This window comes from Manis javanica, chromosome 10, assembly GCF_040802235.1.
Source record: "Manis javanica isolate MJ-LG chromosome 10, MJ_LKY, whole genome shotgun sequence".
In the NCBI taxonomy this organism is placed as follows: domain Eukaryota; kingdom Metazoa; phylum Chordata; class Mammalia; order Pholidota; family Manidae; genus Manis; species Manis javanica.
The window spans coordinates 23,888,548-23,906,490 of NC_133165.1; the positions used below are offsets into that span (position 1 = coordinate 23,888,548).

A 17,943-nucleotide genomic window follows, 5' to 3' on the forward strand; every position below is an offset into this window, starting at 1 on the left:
AGACCCTGAAATCTGAGTTTCATGAGAGTGTGCATTTTGCCTAAAGTTCTTTGAGGGATCTTACAGTCCTCAGGGTCAGAAAACTATCTGTTCAAGAGGAAGAGGTTCTGTTTGGGACTTTTTCTCCCTGGTATCAGTGTAGACAACAGGAGCCAGGAGAAGAGCACAGCTGAGCCCCAGGGAGAAGACAGCAGTTGGGCAAAGGTGCTAGAGGGCTCTCACGGGAAAGGTGAGGTGAGGTGGGAAGCGAGGGCCAGGAAGCCAGCTAGGAAATTCTGGCTTCTCCTCTGGCTCACAGAACTCCATCCAGCTGGAGCGGTCTCCTCCCTCTCTGGACAGGGCTGCAGCAGTGACCCACCATCCCTTGCCAGAACTGCTCAGCCGGGGCCAGCGGTGCCCACTCCCCCGGAGACTCCCGGAGCCCAGCCAGGAAGAGCAGACACGACGTCTGGGCCTGGAACTAGACTGTCCCCACCTCGGCAGCAGCGCGGTTTAGTCTCGTCTCTTGTGTCCTCGGTGGCTCCTCGGACCCCCTTCCCAGGGCCTGCCCTGCCTCCCTCATCTTCGCACAGGTCTCCCTCTGTGCAGTAACACACAGGCCCCTTTCCCAGCGATTGCTCCAGCCAACGTCTGCAGGGCTCAGAGGAGGCTCTTTCATCGCAGTGCTGGATGGGGGAGGGGCTTGGGGACTGTCGTTCCAAAAACCAAGCAGGAGCCTGGAGCACAGGTGTCCCCGGAAAGGGCTAGAAGACAGGTCGGGACAGCCCCCCAAACCTGGCTTAGCTGCAAGTGTCCAAGATTTGGAACTCCAGGTACCTTCGCGGGCTCTCCCTGTGAAGCCCCCCTACGAGGTCCCGGACGCAGTGCCCTCCTCTCCCTCCCCCACTACTCCTTTCTCCCCCTTTCCCTCCACCCTCCCGAGTCTTTTCCGTCCACAGTCTAGGGCTCCCGGCCTGTGCCTCTGCAAACACCCCCCGCCCCTCCAATCCGGGCAGGACTCCGAGGGGAGGGCCGGAGGCCCCCCTTCCCGCCTGCGGTCGGAGGGGGCAGCCCGCAGCTCCTGCGATCGGAGGGGGCAGCCGGGAGGACAGGCGCCGAGCCCCGCCCGATCAGGCCACTCGGACCCTAGGGGTGAGGGGCGGGCGGCAACGCCAGCAGGGACGGGTCCGACCCCGGCAGGTGCGGGCTCTGGCGCGGCCAGGACGGCTCCGAGGGCGGGGTCTCAGGTTACAGCCCCGCGGGGGGCCGGGGGCGGCCGCGGTTTGGGCGCGTTCGCCAGCCTCGAGAGCGGCCGGGCGCATATAACGGGCGCCGCGGCGGGGAGAAGACGCAGAGCGCCGTGGGCTGCGGGTCCCCTGCCCCTCTCCTGCTGCGAGGGCCTCCTGCATGAGGGCGCGGTGAGACCCGGACCACGCCGTGCTCCTGCCGCCTCGCTGCGCTGCGCTCGGCCGGCTCCGCAGGCCCCGCGCTGAGCCATGACCCGCCCCGGGGCGCCCCGAACGCTGGTGCTGCTGACGCTGCTCGTTGCCGCTGCGCTTCGGTGTCACGGCCAAGATGTCCGTAAGTCGCCCGCCGCCCTTGCCTGCCGCCCTTCCGTGCCTCCACGCCCTCCTCGCCGGCCCCTCCTGCTCTGGAGCCCTCCGGGCCGGGTTAGCCGACTCCCGAGAGCACGGCGCGCCGAGCTCTGGGCTCAGGATGCGCGGCGCTCAGCCCGCGGAGTTCGGCAAGTCTGGCGCCGCGCCCCAGCGTCCCCGGGCGGGTCGCGCGGCTGGAGGCTTTTGCAGGTCCTCAAGTTACGCAGGACTATTAACCATGGGAAGTGTGGGCTGAGAGGTTTGTGCACAGATTTAAGAAAGCTCTTTTCCACCAGCTTTGATAATTAGGCGCACACGCACACACCTCTGCTTGTCGAAGCAGCAAATGAGAACGGGGCTCCTCGATCTTAGGAGAAGTAGGAAAGAAGAGCACGAGCGAAGGAGTGAGCAAGCTCCAAGGGGTTGACTTCACAGTCGTGCCCAAGGGTTGGTGGCCAGAGGGCTCAAAGGGGAGCTAGACAAAGGAGATGCTCTGAAACTGGTGTGCTGAAATCCGAGGCCACAAAGAAAGGCTTCCGAGAGCCCTCTGAGACCTCAGAGCCTCCCGCGGTTTCCCTCCTCCTCCCGGCTGGCCCTGGAGCAAGGTGCAGCCCTCCTCCACATCTTGGCCTTCCCCCTGCCTCTAAAGGGTACGGAAACTTTCCGTCGGAGAGGCCATCTGAAAGGCGATAACATTCCAAAGAGACTGCTATGCAAACACCCTGGAGAATAGCACCCCCTCCCTGCGGTCTTACCCCCAGCCCCCTCCGAGGCACTGCACTGAGTCCCTTTCTAAGTCCGTGGAGCTCACCAAGCCAGGCTGCGGGCTGTGTCTGTGTGTGGCTGTCTGCAGCGGGGAGGAGGGTACGACTGGTCGAGGTCATAACAATTTCAGCTGAATATAGAGATGACAGTTCCCAGTCTTGTCCAGAGGCGGTTCGGACCGCACCTTTCCATCGCCTCTTCGGTGAAGTCCTACCGTCTGGGATTATATTCAGGACAAACGAAGCCTGGAAAGTGTGTTAGGTAGAGAGAGCTCCGCCACCCCACGTGTTTGGGCACGTTTCCCACGGCTGGGATTCCAGGCCTGTCTTTGTATGTTACAGACTGTAAATCAATCTCAGGGGAAACTTTTTTTTTCTGGAGGGGAGAATCAAAGTCCCTCTGCCGACGAGGCTGTATGAGGGCTCGCCAACCTCCATAATGTCTCCAGAGACTGTCTGGAAGGCTGTGGGCCCGGGCCCTTCCCGTTTTTGAGTGGCCGAGCAGGGCAGGACAGGCCTGGAGCCGGCCCCGCGGCGGAGTCGCAGATTCTGGCCCCGCGGTGGGTTGGTGCGCTAAACTGGCAGAGAGCTTCCAGGCACTTGTTGGAACACGGTGTGTCTTTAACTGGCCCCGGCTCTATATTTTTGTTCTAAAGTTGCTGGTGCACACCCACAAAGCTGTCTTCTTGACTGACCTCTGCCTCAGCGCGTAATGGAATTACCTGGGTGACTCTAAATCCCCCCAAATTCTCCATCTGATACTGGAGGCGCTCACTTAGGTGGCAGAGCGCTCTCCCCGCCGGCCGCACTTTCCCTGGAGGGAGTGAATTCCAGGTTCTTGGTACCAAATCTCCCAGTACTTCTTTTCTTCCCCGGGGAAGTGCTTTGGAGCCGACGACTTTGCGCGCTGGCGCTTGGCAGCTCCGTAATCCCCTCCCCCGGGTCAGTGGACCCAAAGATGTGACGTGGAGAAAGCGCAGTCCGCGTGGACGTCAGGAATGGCAGGAACCTGGAGCTGGGGCACGCCCCTCCTTCCCATCTTTCCACGAATTTGAAGAAACTTACTGGCCGCGGCGTCTCTGACCCACATCTGCATTACTCAGCCTTCGCCTGCAAAGGTGCCCCTCCGCTCAGCCGAGAGACCTCAATCCTCCTTTGTGAGGCTTGTTTGCGTTGGGGGATTGGCAGCGATGGCTTCCAGATGGGGCTGAAACGCTGCCCGTATTTATTTAAACGGGTTCCTTGCGGAGACCTGTGAATCGGGCTCTGTGTGCTCTCGAGAAAAGCCCCATTCATGAGAGGCGAGGTCCGGTGGGCTCCCCTGGACTCCCCGACCCCCTCTCCCACAGTGGCTCCCTGTGCCCGCCCGCCGCCACCTCCCGGGCTCCAATCCTGCGCAAAGATGCGGCGAAGCAAAACAGTTCCCCGAAAGAAATAACTTTTTAATTGGTCTGCTACAAAGAATCACTTATACGGCGCTGCGGTAATGAGGGGAACCGGATCGGGCGCGCCGGGATGCTATCCGCAGCCGTTTGGAACAGCAATTATGGTGGTGCTGGGCTGCTCCGTCCACACCTAAGGGATCCGGTTTCGGTGCTGGTTCCTTTCTGGGGCAGTCATTTAATCCCACTTTTCACTCGCCCGTGTCTGTGAAGCGAGCCGTGTCCATAGCCTCAACCACAAAGAGACACCCAGCGGCTCTCTCTCTCGGCTTGGCCTGGCTCCGCCCCGAAGCCCGCCCATCCCCCGGCCGCCCCTCTAGGGGAAATCCGATCCGCATTCGGGTGCAGCCCCCTCTCCCAGCGTTTTCCTCTCTGTCGATACTGGGCCCTCCTGGGCTCAGGTGCGCGCCTCTTTAGTCCCGACCGGAGACCACTAACTTCTGCTCTTTCTGCTTCCCCACCGCCTTCCGCAATTCCTGTATTAGCTGTGGGTGGGTACCAGCAGCTTCTGCACGAACCCTGGGAAACTCCTACCTTCCCAGTGATAATCCTGCCTAAAGGCTGAGTGGATTTCTTCTAGTGGAAAAGAAAAAAGAAAGGTTTATCTTCAGATTTTTCAGTCTCCTTAAAGGGCAGGGGGCAAGCCTGTTTCTTTCTCCGCCGACCTGGTTTGTGACTCTTTACTATTATTTATCTCTTGCGGCTGCCATTGCTTTGGGGATTTTGATGAGAAAAACAGCGCTGGGCGCTCCCTAGCACGTGGTGCGGGCTCTGCGGCCCTGGCGCTCTGGCTGTCCGGGCGCTCTTGTCAGCAGTGTCCACGTGCAGGGTGAATCCTAGACCACAGGACGCTGTGGAGGGGGACTAGTCCCAGCAGGTCTTGGCCTGCATTTGGAGGAGGCCAGGCCTGGACTGGCTAATCTTAGCCCAGGTCAGGCATTCAAAGCCCCTGCTCTCCTCCTCTCCACCCCACAGTTGGTGCGCTCTCTTCAGAGGGAGGCAGGATCTCTCCAGGGACTACAGCTAGAGGTCAGCCCTGGGGGCCCTTTGGCCCTGCTTGCCTCCCAACGCATTTTATTAGCTTTGGGTCCTAAGTGTATGTTCGAATGGGTTTATCCTCCTCTTCAAATCGGTCCTAAACCTAATCCCAATGTGGTTTCAACAATGGGACAAGATGCTAATTCTAATAGCTCCTCCTTTTATCAACTCCTACCACACATCAACACACTTTGGAGCCTGGCTGTTCATAGATTCTAATTTTTGTGGGTAGCATTTTCTACATACCTTCTGAATTTTTAGCTGTCAGTTGTATTTAGCAAATCCCGTAATTCCTAGAGGAAGGCAGAAAAAGAAGGGCTTTGTTCCTGTGCTAGGGGTGGGGGTGGGGTGTCCATTTTCCCCTCTCCTCCATCTTTGCAGTCCCTGGGTGCCCACTCAGAGCTGCATCTCTTGCTGCCACCTAACTTGCCCTTGCCCTGCCCCCATCAGTGGGTCTCCCCCATGCCAGATGTGGGACAGAATACCATACAGTAGCCCTCCTCATTGTCATTGCTGGGCCAATATTTTTCACTGGTGAGTAGACAGCATAGTGCAAGGCATACAGTAAATATTTGTTGAGTACATGGACGAATGAATGATGTCTTAGAAAAATAAGTTTCAAGTTCTCTATGTTCTGGTGGCCAGGCCCACATTCTTTGGCCTTTGAATTATGTCGAGCTGACTACAGCCTCTTTCTCTTTTTCCCTTCTGGCTCCCCATCCCCTCCTTCCCTTCACTCTCTGCTTCCCCGGCCCCACCCTTGGTGCAGAAAAGGCTGGCAGCTGCGTGCAGGATGGGCAGAGGTATAATGATAAGGATGTGTGGAAGCCCGAGCCCTGCCGGATCTGTGTCTGTGACACTGGGACTGTCCTGTGCGATGACATAATCTGTGAAGAGATGAAAGACTGCCTCAGCCCCGAGACCCCCTTCGGAGAGTGCTGCCCTGTCTGCTCAACTGACCTCGCCACTGCCAGTGGTGGTAATTTATTTATTTCCTGTTCCACATAAATAAATTACTTGCAGGTGCCGCAAATGCCCTCCCATGGATGCTGTTCATCTCTGCAAAGTGGAGGGGCTGGTTATCCATGGGTCCCCAGTGGCTGAGGCTGACAGAAAAAGCCACTTCTCACTTGCAGGGTGAAGCTGAGTGAGCCTGAGACACTGGAGGAGTCCTTTCCCACCTGACACCCCCAAACCTGTGCATCCAAGACAGGGTAGGACAGGCATGATTTCACAAAAGTGTCATATCCAGAATCATCTCTGCAAATTGCTAGAGCCACAAGAGATCAAACGCTCCATCTGGCCAAGCCAAACCACAGAGTAATTCCTCCTCTATCACCCATACCTTGTCTTCTCCTTCCTTAGAAGACCTCCAAACACATGGTCTTCAGCATGGAGAAACCTCTGCTGGCTAGCAGGGAAACAGAGAGGGCAGGCTCCCTCTCTGAAATTGGTGGCAGTTTCCTTTTTATTTTACCTCTCTTGGAATTGACCACCAGTTAAGCAGCAAGTTAATAGGAGGAGGAGCTGGGCTCTGGGAGACCCGCTGGTGAAGGGTGGTGTAGGGCTGGGATGGAGCCCCATGTGCCCGCACTGTGGTGGGTTGTTATTAACTCCAAGCTAGAACCAGTGCTGGGAGATGATATGTATGTAGGTGACCCATCCCAAGCATGCAAACACATGCCCTGTCTCCGTAGGGGAGGTAGGGATGCATGTCTGGGTCTCTTGGGCAGCCCTCACTGTCCCCCTCCTGCTCAAGAAGAGAAGACAGTTGGAAGGCCAGTGAGAAGTTGCTTTTTCTTAACACTTCACCAACCCTGGAAAGCTGCTCTTATGGTCCAGACCCTCAGACCTTTTCTGAGGGGGTCTGTGTGAGTGAAGCACTGATTGCCTTTACTGTTCCCCTGCTACAAGGAGGCGTGGGTGGTTGGCTTGGGACAGCACTGGCTGCAGTGCCCTCAATAACTCCTGTGCCCTGCTTTGTTTTTGTGCTTGCTTCAAGGAGCCCCAGCTCGAATGTAAGACTTTTGTAACTACCTAACTCTTCTTCTGAGGGTACAGGGAGGGAGCCGTGGGAAGGGCTTCCTACGCTGTGGGGAAAGAAAAAACTGAACCTCCTGCCAGCTTCTGCTGCTTTTGTTCTGGGTGGCTGATTGGATCTTGTGCTCTTCATTCCCTCTTCGTCTGCCCCTGCTTCATTCTCTTGCATGCTGAATAACTGCTTTTTGAATAGCAAAGTCTGGGTCATCTCTGTATCTCATGGGACCTCAGCAATCCCAGGATCCTCATGACCCTAACCCCTCAACAGAGGGATGGGAAGCCACCTCCTTCCCCGGTGGTGTCCTTTATTTTGGTTTAATCCTAAAGAGTGAGTGACAAGAACTTGTACTTACCATTTAATGAAGCTTTCCTCTTCTATTTTTTTTCAACCTGCAGGGCAACCAGGACCAAAGGTGAGAGCTCTTTGTTTTTGCTTTTGCTCTTGCCTTTTTATTTGCTTCTTCAGAATCAATGTTGTGTTCATCCCACCTGTGATTTTTTAGACATCATCAGAGGTTGTTAAGAGAGCACCTCGATACGGGGCTGCTGGGCAGGGTTTTGTGCTCCGGGCTTGGTGGGCTTGCTGGGCCCAGTGCTGAGAGTGTGTCATGTTTCAGGGACAGAAAGGAGAACCCGGAGACATCAAGGATGTAAGTACAGATCATTCTCATGCCATGATGCATCTACTGGGCTACCTGGGTCATTTCCCTGGGCCTCTCTAACTTGCCACCCTGTGGGTCTCTCTCTCACAGGTTGTAGGACCCAAGGGACCTCCTGGGCCACAGGTAAGAAAGGGAGAAACCTCTTTTTCCATCTTTCCTTGAGTTACTCATCTGTTGGCCCCTGGCCTTGCTGTCATCTCAACATTTTCTTCACCTCCAGGGACCTGCAGGTGAACAGGGACCTAGAGGTGATCGTGGTGACAAAGGTGAAAAAGTGAGTTGAAAGAGGCTGCCTGGCCCTTGTGGGCTCCCCAGGTCCTCCAGCCCCCGTGTGCCCAGCCACTTCCTCAAGGGCAGCCATGGGCAGGTGGCTCTTGCATAAACACTGCTTCACATTGGTACCATTTTCTCTTTCTGCCAAGGGTGCCCCTGGACCTCGTGGCAGAGATGGCGAGCCTGGAACCCCTGGAAATCCTGGCCCCCCTGGTCCTCCTGGCCCCCCAGGCCCCCCTGGCCTTGGTGGAGTAAGTATCCTTATGTCCCCTTCCTTCAGGCTGTCCCTCCAGAAATGTGGCTTCTAAATCGCTATTCACACTTACCTGGCAGGCTCCCAGGGCAGCCAGCAGTGTGTACATAGCCCACCCACGGGCTTCTCCCCCAGGCCTGTGATCAGCGGGACCACATATCAGGCATGAGACTGTGGCACTGAGGGATGACTTTTCTCACTTACTGGGTTTCTGCAAAGAGAATCTTCAGTTACCTGGCTTCCTGGCATCTGTACGGTGTGGTTGATGCTTGGGAGTGGGTCTGAGGCTTGAGGGAGAGGATGACTAGGCACCTATAATTCCCTGGAAGAAGAGGGTCCTTGGAAGACATTTAATCTTTCTCCTTGCCAAGTACATCCCGAGCAGCCATTCATTCTCCTGAAAGTGCGCCGCTGAGGGAAGGTGTGTGGTTAAAGTCATTTCTGGAATCAAACCAGTCAACAAATTACATTATTGTCCAGTTTTTGCAGGTTTGCCATCTTGATGTTTGCTATTTATTGAGTTCTTAAACTTAAATGGCTCACAGACTTACTGAAATAGTTCAAGGCTTCTGACTTTAGTCTTTTGTTGGGCATTAAATCCTGGGGGAAAAAAACTTTGAAACTGATATTTGAGTCATATTTCTCAATATATGTTAAGTAGTGAATTTAATATTATAGAATTTTAAGAATAACTTTATAAAATGAAGTGCAAATAACCAATACTTTTCCAAATAGCACTTCTTCTTCCGGGGAAATGACATGATACCGTTGTCTAGTGACACATTCCCAGAACTAGTTTTCAGGAATCTTCTGTCATGCTGATCAATGCTAGGTTAGTCTCCAACAATTAGAGCTCATCTAAAATAGAATTTTTTTTCTCCAGATACAGTTTACCTAGCCAAGAGGAAGAAATCTGGGACCTCTCAAGCTTCTAATATTGCTGGGTTTATTTGCAGAACTTTGCTGCCCAGATGGCTGGAGGATTTGATGAGAAGGCTGGTGGCGCCCAGATGGGGGTGATGCAAGGACCAATGGTGAGAACAGACGCCAGTTCTTTGGAGCCACAGTGGCAGGAGGTGGCCCTTAGCAGAGCCAGAGAATCTGACAATCTCACTTTACGAATAACTGCTTAGAACAGCTCTCCCCACCAGTTACGTAACCTCCCATTTAGTTAGCCCAAAGCATTAGTCTTTTAATGGCAATGGATGCCAGTTTTAATGATGCTCTGGAGTGACTGAGAAGAATGAGGGTGGAGAGGTGCATATAGGCTGATCTGTTAGAAGGCGAGCTGCTATTGCTCTTGGAATGAGAACTGAAGAATGCAGATGGCAGCCACTGTTCCCCAGCATCCACAAGACTTCCTGCAGGAAGTCTCAGCTCTGCGGCTCCGACTTGGCACATGCTAAATGAAACTCAGACTTTAGTAAACATGGCTGCTGTCCAGGATAAAGCAAGGCCAGCTTCTCTGTCCAGTGGTACCTGTAAATAAAAGTAGATCATTTCATGGGAAGTGGGAATTGAAAGGGAGCCACCACTGTAGGCCCCTGTCCACAGAATCACTCCTTGTCCTTCATCTGGGCCGGTGGCTGGGGGAAGGTGGCACATTGAAGGCCACTGGTGAGGCATTTCCAGTAAATGTCCTCCTTTTCTGTTCCAATCCAGGGCCCCATGGGACCTCGAGGACCTCCAGGCCCTGCTGGTGCTCCGGTAAGTAGTGGGTCTTTCCTCTCTGTGGCAGCACAGATGACCTCAAGATCTCTGGCGTCAGTCCGTGGGGGTTCATGGCGTTCTCATTTTACTTTTTAGGGCCCTCAAGGATTTCAAGGCAATCCTGGTGAACCAGGGGAACCTGGTGTCTCTGTGAGTCCCTGCATGGGCCCTGCCCTCCTCCTGGGGAGCCTCTGATGGTGTAGGACTCAGGCCCCCCATGCTATCACCTCCCTGGGTCCGCCCAGCACTTTCCCACAGTGGAGGGTCCCAGAGGAAATACGGATGTGGCTAAGCCATGGGATGCGACCTGACTACAGGCAGCAAATGGCGCCAGGGACCGCATCTTAGCAGGGTCCTCTCTGGGTCGCCCGGGCCCGTGCTGGCTACCGCCTCCCACTATATCCGCTCTGAACCTTTACTCTCTCATCACAGAGCTTCCAAAAGTTATAGTCCCAAAGTGTGGTCCACTGCTTTGGTGTCCTCCCCCTCTAACCTCCCCTCAAACTCTCTCACTTTGTCTGGCAGGGTCCCCTGGGTCCTCGTGGTCCTCCTGGCCCTCCTGGAAAACCTGGCGATGATGTGAGTGTGCCTGAGATGCCAAAGGCGTGGCTGCCTCGTGTGAAAGGGCCTGGAGAGGGCGTGGGCTCGGGCGGAGCCGGGGGAGTGCCCTGGGCCTGGCCCACAGTGGTCAGCAGGAGGCTCAGACCTTGTCTACCGTCTACACTCCCACTTGATGCTTAGCTCGCAAGTGCCCTGGGGACTGCTTTGGACCCACTGGGAAGGGAAATAATTAAAATATCATGAGCTCCAGGAAGGGAAATTGAGAAATGAGAGGCAGAAGAGGGAAAGCACAAGGGGAACCAGCCATTGAGGAGGGAAAACAAAAGCAGGAGGACTCAATAGCCCGACATCATCTTGGCCGCGAATGAGTCGGGAGAGGTCCCAGCCTGAGTCAGCATGTCTGCAGAGGATGCAAACGGAGTACAGAGACAAGAGCTGGCACTGAGCTCCCCTTATGAATGGCATTAGCCAGTAAAGTCTCTCTAGGAGTGAGAGCCCAGATGGCAGAGCTAGGAGTGAAGGGAAGTCCACCCAGGGAGCTGGCCGAGCCTGCCCATGCCCTGGACGGCTTTCCAAAAGGACACATCGTGACCCAGGAAAGGCATTGAGGGAAGTGTGGAACCAGAAGGAGGGGAGGAGGATGAGTAAGCAGGGGGCCAAAGGCACAGATGGCCGGCTGGAGGTGTGCTGCTGCTCTGATGTGTGTGCAGTGGCATATCTCCTGAGGAAGCTGAGGCACATCTCTCTCCCTTCAGGGTGAAGCTGGAAAGCCTGGAAAATCTGGTGAAAGAGGCGCTCCTGGCCCTCAGGTAAAGCCTTTTTCCCAGCCTCAAACCTCCTTCCCAGAATCTCCCTCCTTCAACACAACGCAGTGGCGTCCCACCTAGCTCACCTATTTCAGTTAGCTCACTTCTAAAACAAAACTCCAGCAGGCCCTCCTTAGATCCTGCCTCCATGCTGACAATGACCTTTCTGACCCTAACTTGTGGCAGGCTAGGCAGTTATTTTTCTACCCGCTTGAGGCATGTTAAGGGGCATTCTGAGATTTGCTGAGAGCTGTCTGAGGGCCAGCTTCTGACTGCTCCAGGGCCCAGGGGAGCTGGCTCTCCAATTTCTTTAGCAGCACAGGGTAGCCTTTACTGCTTCTACTGGGTGCCCTAAACATCTCCTCTTTGGACTGCAGGGTGCTCGCGGCTTCCCGGGAACCCCAGGCCTTCCTGGTGTCAAGGGTCACAGAGTAAGTATCGTGAGTGATGGTGTTGGAAGGAAGGAATTGCCCAGGGAAGAGAAAGCATTTGGGGGCATAAGTCTTCCTATTTGGGCCCCGCAGAAGAGTGATTGAATGTGTTCTCTTGTTCCCTAGGGTTACCCCGGTCTGGATGGTGCTAAGGGAGAGGCTGGCGCCCCAGGTGTAAAGGTAAGGGCCAAGAGGCGCGCAGCAATGGGGGATGGAGGGGGACAGAGAGAAGCCTTTCTTTCCAGAAGGAGATGCTATGAGCTTGGTGGAGTTAGCACATCAGGACAGTTTTGCCTGGGGACACCCAGTCCCGTGTCCTGGTGGATGAACACCGGGCCTGGAGAGCTGGGGACTGCAGTCTGCGGGTGTCAGTGCTGAGATAGCCTGAGCCTTCAGTGTCTTCCCTGGGAGTTTCCTGGTGGCTGGCAGTGGGGTCCCCTTCTCTGACCTCTGTGTCTTTTTTCCAGGGTGAGAGTGGTTCTCCAGGTGAGAATGGCTCTCCAGGCCCCATGGTGAGTATGAACATCGCCCCCCAGGAGTGCCTCCAGACACTTCAGACACACCTGCTGCCTGGCAGAGGGCTCAGCTATAATTACCACTGCTTCCTGGGTGCAAAGTAGACAGTTTTGTAGATTTGATCTGATTAGGAGCAAAAAGTGAAATGCATCAAATAGATTATTTGGTCAAGATTTTACCAACATTTCCCTGAAATAACCCTGCTACCACACTTAAAGTGTGCTTTGATTTTTGAAAATTCTGTTTATTCTGAACATTTTGGGAGCTCCTCTATTGCAAGAAACAAGATGTGTAACAAGGCTCCAGTAGGTAACAACAGGAGCACCTGGTGTCCCACCCAGGCAGAATAAGCCTTGGTGTGGTTTCAGGAGTGCTGGCCAGGGGTCAGGGCACCCACCCCTTGCCCCTGGTGCATGCAGGCTCCCTCCCCTTGGGGGCCTGGAGGGGACGGCGGGTCAGGGTGACAGCACAGTGTCGCTGAGCCAACTGTGCATGTGCCCTCCTGGTGTGTGTTCCAGGGTCCCCGTGGCCTGCCTGGTGAGAGAGGACGCACTGGCCCTGCTGGCGCTGCGGTGAGTGATTGACAAGGCCAGGAGCCGCCACTTGTCCAGTGCTTTAGAGTTTGCAAGGCACTTCAATAGAAAGTTAGTTTGCTTGACCATCAGAACCACCCAGTGAAGTGTAGAGAGTGTCATCACCCATGAAGCGGCACTCTGATGTGCCCATCAGTTTCCCAGTTGGGGTCTGAAGGAGGCGGGCAGGTGGTGGGAGGGTTAGAACTCTCTCTTTAATCAGCTTGGATTACTCAGGTAGCCGCCTCGGCAGCCCCACCTACTCCCCGGTCAGTCCAGCTTGAATGGAGGGACAGACCTAAATTCGCTATGGTACTGGGCTGTGTTTTGGTCTTTTGGCTGCTCAGATGATGCCCTAGAGAAGTGTGACAATCTAGCATCAACTCATGGGCTGTCACACTTGACATTGCTCTTGCTAGGGAGATGGGTATATACTGTGCCCCTTCATGGGCACCTCCTGTGTGACTCCTGATGCGCTTCGCCTCATCCAGTCTTCCCTCAAACCCTGGGAGGTAGATTCTGTTGTTCTCCCCATTCTGCACAAAAAGAAACCAAGGCTCTGGAAGGCCAGCTAAGGCTTTGCAGCCTCCAGCTCGTGGGACGCTGAGGGCGAGGGGACCAACCTGCAGCCAGTGGAGGGGCAGGTGTTTAGCTCTAGCTGCTTAGCAGTAGCAAGCCCTTGCCGGCACTCGCACGGGAGGGTGGTGTGATGAGAGTGTGTTCCAGGGAGATCACGCTTTCTGCCCGTTTCATGCCTCACCAGACGAGCCCCAGGGCCCCTCCTCACAGGCCCTTGCAAGAGTAAATCCACCTCTCTCCGTTGTGCTGTTTTTCAGACAATGTATCTGCTTGGCAGAAGTTTCCCTCAGAAACAGACCCATGAAATAACAAGCAGCCTGAACAGAGCCACTGAAGTGCCTTGTCCCAGGGTCACTTTGTGTGTGGGGATTAGAGCACTGGGCCTGCCAGGAAACACTATTTCTGCAGATTATCAGGACCTGGCCTGTGGCTTTTTGGCCAGGCTTGGAGCTCTCAGGTGCTGGGCCCAGCTGGGCCTAGCCTAATGGATCCTGGTGCCCTGTGAGGGGCACCCCTGTTCTCCCTCCTTCCTGGGCACGGCAGGCCTGTTTCTCGTGGCTTCTTGCTGGTTCCTGCCCCCACAGTAGTCAGGCTGGCAGGGTGTGCAAAGAGCTTGGCCTAAAAGGTCGACAACGTCACATGGTTTTTCAAGTATAGGCCTGGTGTCCAGGCTGGGCCGGGGCCTGGGCTGGGCTGGCCCTACTGCAGTCACGTGCTCACCGTGGGCTGGCCTCTGCCCTCTCGCCAGCTGTGCTGCAAGCAGGGCTGCAGGTGCCAGCCCAGCACTGGCCTTTCTGCAGCTGCCCTTCACCTAGGCCTGTGTCTGGGCCTCTCCTCCAGCCAGTGCCTGGGGGGAAGGCTGCTCCAGAGCTTCCCAGACAGACAGGCCAGCCCAGAAGGGGCTCTGGCCAGTGCTGAGGCTTTATGTTCCCTCTGATGTTTTTTCTGCTAAGTCTTCTCTCGCTTTCCTGTTTATGCCAACCTGGAGCATCTGTCGGGAGAAACAGGCCATAGCCGGGAAGAAGATTGGAATCCTCTTTAAAATATGACCTCCCCCCTAAAGCATCCTTTCCTTCAGCCGAAAGAGGCTGGGCAGGCAGGCAGGGCTCAGCAGCGGAAGGTCGCCTTCTGGCCTGCCCTCGGGTGCTGGGCCCAGCTCAGCCTGGCCTAACGGTTCCTGAGTTTGCATAAAGGTTCCCAGCAGCCTGAGGGTCCTTGAGAGAGAAACTGGAGGATGCTTGGCACAAACCCAGGAAAAACCCTCCAAGGGCAAGTCCTATAAAGACAGACCTGGGAGCCTTGCCTTCCTGTGTGAAGGAGTCTCTGAGGTGCAAACTCAGATGTGGTCCCTGGGCCGTGCTGGTGACCTGTCCCCATCACTGAGCCTCTTCCTGGGCATGTGGCAGACATCCTGTGGGCATCTTTGTTCTAATTTGTTTGGGGTGGAGTGGGGGGCAGAGTACAGAGACACCCTGGAGTAAGCCAAGGGGAGGCCTTGACCAGGCTCTCACCAAGGAGGGTGACCACACCCTGAAAGCACTCCTGCTGCACGCAGGCCGGGGCGCCGAGTCACGTGCTGCCTCTGTGTCATTTTCCTCTGGCCCAACTCACCGAGTTCTTAAATGATAACTCAGCCTTGAAGCTGAGGATATCTGGGCTCTAAATGGAAATTAAGAAACAGAATAGCTGGGAAAGTACCCAACCTGTGCTTAGGCTGAGAACAAGCCCACTGCTGCCCCTGAGTACCTGCTCATGGAGCCACTGTGTGGGGTCTGAAGGCCACTCCCTTCCCCCAGCTGTCCCTCAGCTCACACCTTGCCAGCTCACACTCAGCCCTAGGGAACCCATTTTCTGTGTGTGTGTGGGGGGGGGTGCTGTGGGCAGGGAGGGGCTGGATGTGCTTTACAATGGCTGCCTCCTTCTCCTCACAGGGTGCCCGGGGCAATGACGGTCAATCCGGCCCTGCAGGGCCTCCGGTGAGTTCACGTCATCCTCAGCAGGTTTACCTGCGTCCCATTCAGTCCCTCCATGGAGTCTGCAGTGTTGCACAGTGTAACCACAGCCGTGTGCTGACTTATACTAGAAAGGAGGAGGAATAATATTTCAGTATTCCAGGAGCATGGTGATAAGAAGCTTTGAAGCAATGGTTCATTTTTCTCAGCCACCCTCCTGGAAGTGTTTTGGGGAGGGAGAGATAGAGAGGAGAATCATCTGCTTCTCACCATGTATACAGTCAGACACTTGCTTTGCCTTGCGGAGCCAGGCTCAGAGACACTGACAGTAGGGCAGTTTTCATCCAGGGCCTTCAGCCACAACGGATGCCGAGTGAGATCAGCACAAAGGTGGGAAGGAGTGTGAGGTGCAGAGGTGGCTCACTCTGGAGGCTGGAGAAAGTCTACCCAGAAATGATGCTCACCCCTGGATCCCTTCCTTCCTCTAGGGTCCTGTGGGTCCTGCTGGCGGTCCCGGCTTCCCTGGTGCTCCTGGTGCCAAGGTATGTGCCCTGCTGGTCCAGTCGGGAGGCCCCCTTCCCCTATAACCTTTGCTGGCTGATTGCTCCCTGGAGGTCCCCCTTCCCATGTGAGGTGTGCCACCCCCAACCATCCATGCTGCTCTCCATGGAAGCATGGAAGAGGCAGGTATTTTGCAGTATCACCAGCTGAAAGGAAAAATAAGATGGCATGATAAAAACCAGGAGGTACAGTTACAGTATCAGGGTAGGGAAAGGTAGAAAAAGATGGGGAGACACTGGGGACTTGGGAGGGAGCAGAAGACCAGGAGCTGGAGAAAAGAAGGCAAAGCTCAGGAGACTCTTGACCCAGGAGAGTTGGAAGGAAGAGGGCGAGGAGCTGGTTCCACGCTTCCCTCTCTCCCTGGCTTCACGTGGGGGGCTTGGCCCTTCCAAGCTGTGTTAATAGAGTTCTTCCGAGGATTAACAGAGGCCAGTGGGAGGCCAACCAGTTCAGGGAAAGGCCCCTCGTGGCCCAGAAGGGATTCCAGTGCATGCATCCCTGGAAAATTTCTCCTGTTGCCGCCAGGAGATGAACAAGGAGCCTCCCTGTGGTCACTGGCATCAGGTTGCCGCTCCCCTCCTGGGGGTTTCCATGGCAACCAGACAGTGTCTGAGGCCCCAGGGGCTGGTGAAGGAGGCCCATTGTGAAGAGGGACTGCCGGAAGGTGAGGGGGCCTGACCTTTGGAAAATAATAATTACAAAGTGAAGTGAGACTGCTCTGAGAAGAAACCTGAGGAGGCTCTGCCCTCCCTCCAGGTCAGCAAGTCCTCCCCTGGGACTCTGCCATCCAGACCCAGCTCTCAGCCAGTTGTAACTTTCAGGAAAAAATGACAGTAAAAGCCGAGGCCAGTTTGAGGATAGAGGGGCAGTGGGGCTGCTGCCGGAGGCTGAGGATGATGGGACCGCAGTCAGAGCAGGGACAGAGGCGTGGGCGTCTCCCCCAGCTTGCCTTTGGCCTGGCTTTCTGGCTGACAGATGGGCCTGGGCTGGCGCGGGGGCGGCAGTGCTCACACGCCAGACACAGGCATGCAGAGTGGTGCCTGCTCAGATGTCGGAGGGTCCCTATTTCCTCAGTGAAAGAGAAAAATAGGTGGAGAAGGGGAGGCAGCCGTGTCTGCCATCTCAGTCATCTGTCCATCATCCCAGGATGCTGGGCTGGCGGGATCCCACAGCATAGGCTTGCTGATGAGTGCAGACAGGCCCCATGTGATGCCCGGGGCTGGAGCATCCCACAGTGCAAGTGGTTTGCTCAGGGTGGTTTACAGTAGAGAGGGAGATGGAGAGTGGATGTGGGGGTGGCAGGGAGGAAGTCATCCAGTTGGTAAGTACACTCAGGTGGCCTGAGTGTACTGTGCATGACTCAGCTTCTGGGGGAATGCTTACAGTCGGCCTGAGCTGTTGCTGACCCACGAGAGGTCTGTGTCCCCATCTTCTCCTTGGTCCGTTGCCCCCTGTGTCTTCCCAGGGTGAAGCTGGCCCCACTGGTGCTCGCGGTCCTGAAGGCGGTCAGGGTCCTCGTGGTGAACCTGGTACTCCTGGGTCTCCTGGACCGGCTGGTGCCTCTGTAAGTCCAGCTGCTCTTTGGCCTTAAGGCCTGGGGGTCTGGGACCCCAGCACTCCTGGCTGTGCTTGGCTCTGAGGGAGTCACCAAACCTTCATCTGGCCTGACTCCTGCCCCTGCAAACCCTGGAAACACTTGTCCCTCTGTCCCCATCCTCCCCTTGAGACATCCGTGGGACAACCTGCCTGGGGGGACAGCTGCTGGCCCAGCTCCAGAGCTGAGGGTGGGAGGAGGCCGGGACTCATGCTGAGCTGTCTGTTTTACAAGGACACCTCTCCTCTTTCAGGGCAACCCCGGAACGGACGGGATTCCCGGAGCCAAAGGATCCGCTGTGAGTGCTGCTGTGGGCTCCGGCTCCCCCAGGTGAGCCCAGTCCCTTCTTGCCCGTTCTCCTGATGTCCCTGTCTTCTGCTCTTGCTGACAGGGTGCTCCTGGCATTGCTGGTGCTCCTGGCTTCCCAGGGCCCCGTGGTCCACCTGGCCCTCAAGGTGCAACTGGTCCTTTGGGCCCAAAAGGTCAGACGGTAAGACCCGGAGCAAACCCCCTGGGGTCCTGCCACAATCCTTCCCTCCTGCACTCACATGACTGTCCTTTTGCAATGCCTTTGAGGGTTTCTGGAGGTGGGAGCAGGGTCTGCAAATGGCACCC

At 55.8% G+C, this 17,943-nt stretch overlaps 1 protein-coding gene across 2 annotated transcripts in view; it reads left to right on the forward strand.

Annotated features, from left to right (window-relative positions):
- Window positions 1-1,136: 1,136 nt before the first annotated feature.
- Window positions 1,137-17,943, forward strand: part of COL2A1 (collagen type II alpha 1 chain) — a 30,628-nt gene continuing 13,821 nt past the window's right edge. The window contains exons 1-21 of one of the 2 annotated variants that reach the window (XM_017652717.3): window positions 1,137-1,560; window positions 5,588-5,797; window positions 7,255-7,271; window positions 7,476-7,508; window positions 7,611-7,643; window positions 7,741-7,794; window positions 7,943-8,044; window positions 9,003-9,080; window positions 9,709-9,753; window positions 9,853-9,906; window positions 10,282-10,335; window positions 11,073-11,126; window positions 11,501-11,554; window positions 11,681-11,734; window positions 12,022-12,066; window positions 12,589-12,642; window positions 15,153-15,197; window positions 15,662-15,715; window positions 17,200-17,298; window positions 17,582-17,626; window positions 17,720-17,818. In XM_017652717.3, the coding sequence (XP_017508206.2) occupies window positions 1,476-1,560; window positions 5,588-5,797; window positions 7,255-7,271; window positions 7,476-7,508; window positions 7,611-7,643; window positions 7,741-7,794; window positions 7,943-8,044; window positions 9,003-9,080; window positions 9,709-9,753; window positions 9,853-9,906; window positions 10,282-10,335; window positions 11,073-11,126; window positions 11,501-11,554; window positions 11,681-11,734; window positions 12,022-12,066; window positions 12,589-12,642; window positions 15,153-15,197; window positions 15,662-15,715; window positions 17,200-17,298; window positions 17,582-17,626; window positions 17,720-17,818 (1,368 nt within the window). In that variant the 5' untranslated portion in view covers window positions 1,137-1,475. The remainder of the gene's footprint in view (window positions 1,561-5,587; window positions 5,798-7,254; window positions 7,272-7,475; window positions 7,509-7,610; window positions 7,644-7,740; window positions 7,795-7,942; window positions 8,045-9,002; window positions 9,081-9,708; window positions 9,754-9,852; window positions 9,907-10,281; window positions 10,336-11,072; window positions 11,127-11,500; window positions 11,555-11,680; window positions 11,735-12,021; window positions 12,067-12,588; window positions 12,643-15,152; window positions 15,198-15,661; window positions 15,716-17,199; window positions 17,299-17,581; window positions 17,627-17,719; window positions 17,819-17,943) is intronic. The other variant, XM_073214873.1, reaches the window with a different exon arrangement.